Source organism: Clytia hemisphaerica, unplaced genomic scaffold (genome assembly GCF_902728285.1).
Source record: "Clytia hemisphaerica strain Z4C2 unplaced genomic scaffold, Clytia hemisphaerica genome assembly, whole genome shotgun sequence".
Classification (NCBI taxonomy): Eukaryota; Metazoa; Cnidaria; class Hydrozoa; order Leptothecata; family Clytiidae; genus Clytia; species Clytia hemisphaerica.
The window spans coordinates 538,068-546,451 of NW_027103829.1; the positions used below are offsets into that span (position 1 = coordinate 538,068).

An 8,384-nucleotide genomic window follows, 5' to 3' on the forward strand; every position below is an offset into this window, starting at 1 on the left:
GCTAATACTAGGTTTTATTGAATCTTCTGTTAAGAGAACCGTGGGGAAGAGTAGAGGGAAATTATACGAGGTGACGACATACCTAAAAGTTGAAGCCTAAAATTGACAGTGGTCCTTATTTTAAAGAGATATATAAATAATGAATAAAAAATCTGGTTGATTTTCTTTTCGAATTTTGGTTCCAACTTCGTAATCCTTTGACTGGAGAGGTAAAATTTTTGTGAGCTTTATACTATAAAAATGGAACCTCTAATCTTATTCTCTTCCCAAATCTCTCTTCTTTTTTTAGCCGTAACGAAGTCTTACAAATGGGGCTTATCGAAACACTACGTGAAGCAATTATATATCCGGTGGCTGAAGTTCGTGCTTGCATCGCCACCTTGTTTGCGGTAAGAAATATAAATTTTTTACTGAACTCTTAGGAAGTCGAGCTGCCGAAACCAGGTTATGGATCTGTCGTTTTGAAACCTGCTGGAGTCAGTTAAGGAGAATTGAGTGTGGTTAAGATTTTAATACATAGTTTCAAAATGAGCCGAAACTAATGTATAGATTTGAGTACAGCTTAATTAACTTTTTATTTTAGTCCTTGATAAAGTCAGCCAATCAGCAAGCACTTTCGTCTCACGTGGCACCCGCAATCATCACACTCAGTAATGACCGAGATATGTAAGTTGAACATTGTGGTTTCATTATAAAGTTAACACTAGTTGGCTTGAACCTACGATATCAGTTTATGCCCATTTCTTTATCTCTATAATAATTTGAAAAGATTTTCTCACAAATTATAGCTTCCTACATATCTCCAAGAAAGATTTTCACCAGTTTATATTATTCAAATCAAAAGTGTTTGCAAGCCTACAGACCATTTCCGAGATCCTCAACACCCTCAAACAAACCTTTTCTGGAACTCTGACGTGGAACAATTTCCCTTCCATTAAAGTGCTATTCTCTGTTTACTATCAATAGGACGGTCCGAACAGCATCGATGCCAGCTCTTGGTGCAACCATGGAAGTCATCTCTGATAAGAATGTAAGTATCCGAACGTTATGGTTTTCAAGTTTGTGGGATAATTTCCTGTTAAAAATGCTGAAGCATGATTTATCAAGAGTTTATTCACTAAGTTCAAGGATATTTTAACATGAGCTGACCTTCCTACACAGATAGAGCTGATAGATACAGATATACACTGTTTATTAAGCAAACGATACGTATAGATTTTAAACAATAATAGTATAATGTGGTATTTTCAATCTTTCCGATTTTCATTTTTCAGCTGTTAGACAAAGTATGCATGCAACTACAAACAATCTTAGAAGACGAAGAAAGCCAACAATGTATTCCTCTACTGAAGAAGATTATCGTCACATTCACCAAAATCATGCCTGGTATCGAAAACAAAATTCGTGATGATTGTAAGTCTTTTCTATATAAATCCATAACAAAATAAGACTTTTGAGGGTTCAAAAATTTTCTACATCACCCTTGCTTATCTTCAATATTTTTAATTTTTGTCGTCAAAGAATTTCTCTTGGCTTGAACTTGTAACTCATGATATGCAACACTGGAGAGTCTTCTGAGAATTTTCAAAAAGTTCAACCCAATACGTCACTTAAACAATAGAAAAAGTGACGTATTGGGTTGAACTTTTTAAAAATTCTTGGTTGACTCTCCAGTGTTGCATATCATGAATAGAAATTTTGAATTTTTCCACGAATGTAATATTTTGTATATTAAAACTACAAACTGCAAACTTATTCGTTTATGTAATGCAATTTTTTTCAGTCATTCTACCACGATTAAAAGTGATGTCGGAGAGAAACACTGAAGTCGAAGATTTAGCAGATCGTCTGGAAATCGCTGAAGAATTGATTATAGCGCTCCAAGCTGCTTTATGCTGCTGTATCCTTTTCATTTTGACAAATTTTCTATCCCCAGAATCATTTGAAGGGCTTGAAGATGATCATTGTTTTAATATTAAGCAGATATTCGACAAGAAAAATCGGATATCGAAAATTATCCCGCATCAGTTAGATTCTAGCAATTTCATTGGTCAAGAGACGTCACGTGGAGGTGGGATATATACCGTATCTGTCTTCCTCGCATTCGATTGAGAAAAAAAAGAAGACATTGCATATTGACGAATGCGCTTTCGAATGTTTTGCTCAAAATTCGAATGTTTGTTTTGAAAAGACAGAATGAATTGTAGTGATTGAGGAAGTTTGCGAAAATCTTTATTTGTAAAAAGATTTATATTTTTCTTGAGTTTATATATATGTAATGAGCAAGACTTTCAATTGCAATGCAATAAAATGTCACTTTCACTGATTCCACTTTTACAGTTTACTCGGTTTACTCTTTGTAAGTATCTACTTGGAGAGTTCTGAAAGTTTTCCGTGCTTTTGGAAAACATACAAAGGGGCTTCAACGGGATAAATTCGTTGCACGATCGTCTCAAGGTGGGATACGGGATATACAGGGATCAGTAAAAACCGTATTGGGACTCGGCAAGCCTCGCCACCAATACGGTTTTTACTGACCCTGTATATCCCGTATCCCACCTCGAGAAGACCGTGTAACTAATATTATTCAGTCGAGCTTGATGGATATTCGACGAAGCGAAGCTGAGTCGAATATCATCAAGCGAGACTGAATATTTTCGATATTCGATTTTTTCGCGTTGAATATATGGTTTATCGTTCACTCATTAGCAGAAAACATTTCCCTCCCCCTCTACTTTTAATCTTTCTGTTTTTATATTTAAACAAGATTCGCACAAATGCGACTAAATATTTCCCCCTTACACTTGCAGAAGGACTCATTGAGTTTAAAGCCCGAAGGGCTAAAGTTCAATCTCTAACCTTTCTCAGGCAAGAAAAAGTGAAGCCTTGAAAAATGCGCCGTACTTCAGTAACTTTCGAATTATTTATTATTTAAAGGTCTGATTGTAGCAGTTTAAGATTTTGAAAAAAATGAAAACTCGACCCCAGGCCCAAAAATCAAAATTTTCAAAAAAGAAATATGGTTTGTCTCTTAGCCAATCAGATTGCTTATATTTTTCAAGTTCAGGAAAGGAAAACAAATTGGAGTTATGGAGCCAAAAAAGGGGAACATTCGATATATGGAGGTTTTTTCATATGAGTTTATCAGGAGATTTTCATGCTGCCAACGAATTTGTTCGAGTTAAGGAGACGTTCGAGTAATAGAGGTTCGAGTTATGGAGACTCTACTGTATTTAAAAAAGTAAGCTCATCTCCAGGATAAGATGATAAAAACTTCGGGCATTACGATACGCTTATGAAAAAGTGTAGGCTAAAAAAATAGAAAAAAGGGCTCGGTACTGAAAGGGTTAACAGCATACACTCTTTTTTTATAAGAACAATCAGGCTTAGACTGAAACAATAGGTCTATTATTCTAGACAATAGAAAAAATAAGAACAAGCTTAGGCTTAACTCAAATTTCATGGTTCTTATAAAGAAAGAGCGTAACGAGGGTTCATAACAAGAAAATGTCAAAGTGAGGAACGTTGCATATTATTGTAGTCATGTGTTTTAAAAATTACACTGAATGTTAACCTCAGATTAAGCACAAAATGTATATTAATATATAAATATGTATATAATGTATATTAAAAAATGTATAACAAAAGAACAGTGAAGCTAAGTTTGTTAAAAATCAAGGAAACCAGCACAAATGGGATAGGCCAAATCAGCAGTTTTTATTGGAATCATAAAGGCAAAGGTCAAACAATTGCATTGTGACCGTTTTGTCATTTTTTGGCAATGACTTCTTTAAGAAGAGATGCTTTATTCTATCGACCTCTTTGTCAAGAATATAATTCAACCTGAAATATCGGACAATAGTTTTTCTTTGACTTCTTTTATTTGTCGAGAATGTAAATCAATCTGCTCAAGCAGACAAGTTTTATATTTTTGCCGTGTACGAAATATAGTGTAAATAATCAATCTGCTCAACAAGCAGACAAGGTTTGTTTTATCGACCTCTTTGTCGAGAATGTAAATCAATCTGCTCAAGCAGACAAGGTTTATATTTTTTGCCGTGTACCTCTTTAGTGATCAAGCACTGTTGTTTACTCACACTGTTGGTGATCAATGCTTCCTTAATCACCAGCACATTGTATGGCACTTTTAGGAGGAAAAAAAAAAAAAGAATATTGCATCCAAAAATTTCAAAAATCCTTAGGAAAAAGATCCCTGAAAGTCACTTTTAAAGCTGTCTGACACTGTCTGAAAAATAACCAGAGAGAAAGTTTCCAATTCCGTCGAGTTGACAACCAAAACAGTCCAGAACATGCACCACATGGTGAGTTAAATTTCCTCAATAAGAATTGCACATTGATTAATCCTGACTAAAGGTTTTACACTATAGACAAGAGTTCCGCCTCACTGCACAAATCGATCGGGAGAGGCGTGGGCGTTATTAAAGGGGCAATCCGCCACCACATAACACGGTTTGTTATTGTTTTTCTAAAACTCGATTACTTTTAGGGTGCAGAGGGGAATTTCCAGTTGAGGCGGAGTGATCGAGATAAAAATATCACGTGACTTTTGACGGGAAAAAAATCAAAACAAACTTACGTGGTGGAAGGCACAAAAAAATATCTTCCTTTCTCAGAAAAAAGCTATCATTTTGTTTCAGCTGAAGGTAACCTGATAACAGCTGTTCATAATTTTCATACGTGCACGGTAAACCTCTGAAGGCACTTGAAAATTATACATCTGAGGAAAATAGTCCTCCCGCGGAAAATTTCACAACAAGAATCTTGTTGTGCGCCAGAAAGTTAAAAACTGATACGGCGCCCTATTCATAAACACAATCACGCAACTTTGTTGTCATCCCCAGTCCTTATAGACGAACACGGTCCTTACGATTTCGAGATTGCATTTTCGTCAGATCGTATGTTTTCATCCAGTGGGTTCGACTGACAATTCCTGCATTAAAAGCCAAGATGCAATATGTTCATTAAATACACGCTCACAGTATCTCTAGTCAGAGAAAACAATCACACATTCAAAGTGTCTTTAGTCAGGAAAACAACCAAAACACATACCAAAACAATCACACAAGTTTCAAAAGTTTAGAAAATCCACAAAACCTCTGACCTCATGAATGTAAGAACCAAGAATTAAAGACTTTGTTTTGGGGTCACTCGGTAAACAAATCTCATATAACTTGTTCCAGAGACATTGTCCATATAAGAGTTTGTATTTCAAAGCAAAAATATTTCTCGTACTGCCCATTTTTCTCATCAATTCTTCAACTTGAACCAGTTTCACATCTCAATAGAATGTTAATACCATTTTGCCAATCATTTAATGTCCAAAGTTATGGGGATGTAGCGTTTTCTTCATGTCAAGCAAATGTCTCTGAAATCTTTAAGTTGGTTGGTTTGGTATTCGGAAGAGGTAATCCATGGATATCTTTGTAATCAATGATGAAAAACTCTTGAAATTACTGATGATTACAGTTGAAGTGTTAGCCTCACATTTCATGTAATTATTGGTCGCCAATTAGATGAAAATTGTATGTTTTTTGTTTGTCAGAAAAGAGTTATAATTTTAAAAAGCCAAGAGTGAATTTTCGTCCATCTTGTATTTTGATCTGAATTACTATTCGTGTCTTGATTACTCAAAAACATGCGCGTAACATCAAGGTAAATCCGTGCGATTTTGTCTGAATAACTAAGGCAAATGAAAACAAAAACAAACTTCGCAATTTGGTGGCGGATTCCCGCCCCCTTTAAGGGCGCAAAAAGGGCGTAAGTAGCCAAGGATCGGAGAAATGCCTTTTTAACTAATATTTCCCCTTATAGCGGGGAAATATTCAAAAACTTTTCATTTTCGAACGTTTCACTTTCTCATTTAAACATGTCGATTTCATTGTTTTCTCTTTAAAAATTACAAAAACATTCGAAATTATTTCTCTTTTTATCTTCCCTTCTGTTGTTTATTCATTAAGAGAGCTCTTCGGTTATTTATTTGGCATTTTAATTTTTTTGATAAGAAAATTTATTTCATGCGCTCACAAAAAGAGATATTCGCTATCGGATATCTAAAAATATCCGACAGTGCGTTTTGCTTAGAGGTGGACGATAAACAGAAGTATTTTTATGTTCTGCCGAGTATATTTTGTTGAGATTTGATATAAATCTTCGAAAAATGTTTCCTTAACTTGTCAAAATTATTTAATGTAAAGTTTTGAGCCGTGATGTGATTCAAGCTTTCGTTTTACCGACATTGAAAACTTTGGAGAATAATTTGAAAGATTTCAGTCCTGAAACTGTGGTAAGAAAGCTCTTCCCATATTCAATTGATCAAAATTATCTGAAATTTCAGAAAAAAATCACTCTATCTAAGGATGCCCCATCATGGATTAACAATGGAAAGGAAAAGAGGAAAATAAATAGTCATAACGAATTTCTGACCTGATTTGAAAAGACTTACGCACCAACCCCCTGAAATTGTCTACCACTTTTTAGTAGATAGGTACTTACTCTCAAAAGGCTCTCTTGTCAGTGAGGCCTAATTGTTTAATTATCATAATCAGTCTGTTTTTCTCTATAGGATTCAGTTTTACTGTTGCAGAAAGATGCTGAAAGCAAATGTGAGGAAGATAAGCTTTCCACTGGGTACGTTTATCTTTCATCTAAATTTGCCACTCAAACAACACATTTTAGTTCCAGAGTAGATAAAACTTTTTCCTAATCTTTGGTTTTCCATAATATTTCTAAGCTTATTAATATCGTAATTTCTGAGAGAAGTCTGTATATTTAGTCTGTAAATTATCCTTCCACAAACTTTTTCAAATTTTTCAATCCATCGAACCTGTGTAATATCTTTTCCACCCAAAAACATTTTTTCCACCCTTCAGGTCTGGAGCATCGACGTCTACATCATCAAAACTGTTCGGTGGAATTTCATCCAGGTTCTTCAAAAAGAAACACGAAGAAAGTTGATGAATGATTCATACGTAATAATGAGGTTTGATGTGTGGTACTGGCTGAATGAGAGAAGTATCCTTTTGCTCTTTCTTTAGTCTGGAAACCCTAAAGCCGCATTGATCAGTATCAGTAATCACTTAAAGTGGATTGATTTTGATTTAAATCTAATTTGAAGAGTGGTGAAAATCTAATATTTGACAGATATCTATTTTGGCGAATGGGACAAAAATCGTTTAATTCGATCTCCATAAAAATTAATGCACTTTTAAGGTAGTGGTGCGTTAGTAAGAATATTTGTATGTCCTTCATCGTATTTCGCGGATGTTTGTAAGACCTTCAACTTGACAGGGCATATTTTCGACGACAGTTTTGTATTGGTAATGCTTTGCTAATACCGATGTATAGGATGCTAAGTAATAAAGAAATTGGAATACATCACCCATAGAACAAAGACTTTTCTTGTTACAGTTTGTATGATTTTCTTCCGGGGAATTATATAGTTTCTATTTATTCACACTTAGTACATATTTTCAAAAATTTTTGATTTATTATTAACTCTACATGGTCGATGCATAAAATTTAGCCTTGGTGAAAAATATAGTGTTTTAAATGAGCATTATTTTATTGCTTTGATGAATTTTGTTCCCCTCATCGAAATTTGTCAATATTCTTTCATTCAGAACAATTTCTGGACTAAATGTATAGTAGTTCTGCATATTTTTCTACCTAATATTTTTTTATGTTTAGTTCTTAAGAATATTATTTTCTTGTTTTTCTTAGTAGGTAACTTAGATTAAAATTTACACGTCGAATTTATTGATAATAATTTATAGATTGGAATTTTTCAAAAAATTAAAATAATCTTTAGAAAATAATGTAATTTATATTTTCTTTCCCTTTAGGTAATTTTTCACAATTTTTCTGCTGATTAGTGATATCGTAGTTTCTGTAAATTATTTTGTATGTAAAATACTGTTGTAGAATTAATCTTAAAAGTCTCAATTTTTGGACGCCCGAAATTTCTTACAATTTTGAAGCTTGGATTTCACCACAAGCGTTTATTTGGCATATACCATCCATCCACGGTGGGATAATTTTCACGTAGATTGAAAACTGGTTGTATATCCATCTTAGCTTCCCATTTTTTTTGGACGGTTACAAAACGTAGCCCACAAGAATCAAGTGAAAATAATGTACTTGCTACCTTCTACCAATTTCGCATTTTGAACCGATGCAAACATTTTGCTTTTTTTTCGCTCGGCAAGAGAAGCGGAATCAACTCCTCAACTTCTGTCATTCATAAAATGTTTACGATTTAGACGCAATACACCCTTTTCTTTTAGAAGAACCAGAGAAGTTTTTTTTGGCCATAAATAGCTATTGTTCTTATTTTCTAACGTGTCTTATTGATCTTATAAAATTGT

At 34.1% G+C, this 8,384-nt stretch overlaps 1 protein-coding gene across 1 annotated transcript in view; it reads left to right on the top strand.

The window, feature by feature from the left end:
- Positions 1-7,947, top strand: part of LOC136806793 (RAB11-binding protein RELCH homolog) — a 33,549-nt gene extending 25,602 nt beyond the window's left edge. Inside the window, exons 22-29 of the mRNA XM_067063371.1 lie at positions 290-389; positions 584-666; positions 967-1,030; positions 1,275-1,413; positions 1,784-1,900; positions 6,216-6,304; positions 6,584-6,648; positions 6,891-7,947. Coding sequence (XP_066919472.1) covers positions 290-389; positions 584-666; positions 967-1,030; positions 1,275-1,413; positions 1,784-1,900; positions 6,216-6,304; positions 6,584-6,648; positions 6,891-6,975 — 742 coding nt within the window. The 3' untranslated portion in view covers positions 6,976-7,947. The remainder of the gene's footprint in view (positions 1-289; positions 390-583; positions 667-966; positions 1,031-1,274; positions 1,414-1,783; positions 1,901-6,215; positions 6,305-6,583; positions 6,649-6,890) is intronic.
- The last annotated feature ends 437 nt before the right edge of the window (positions 7,948-8,384 follow it).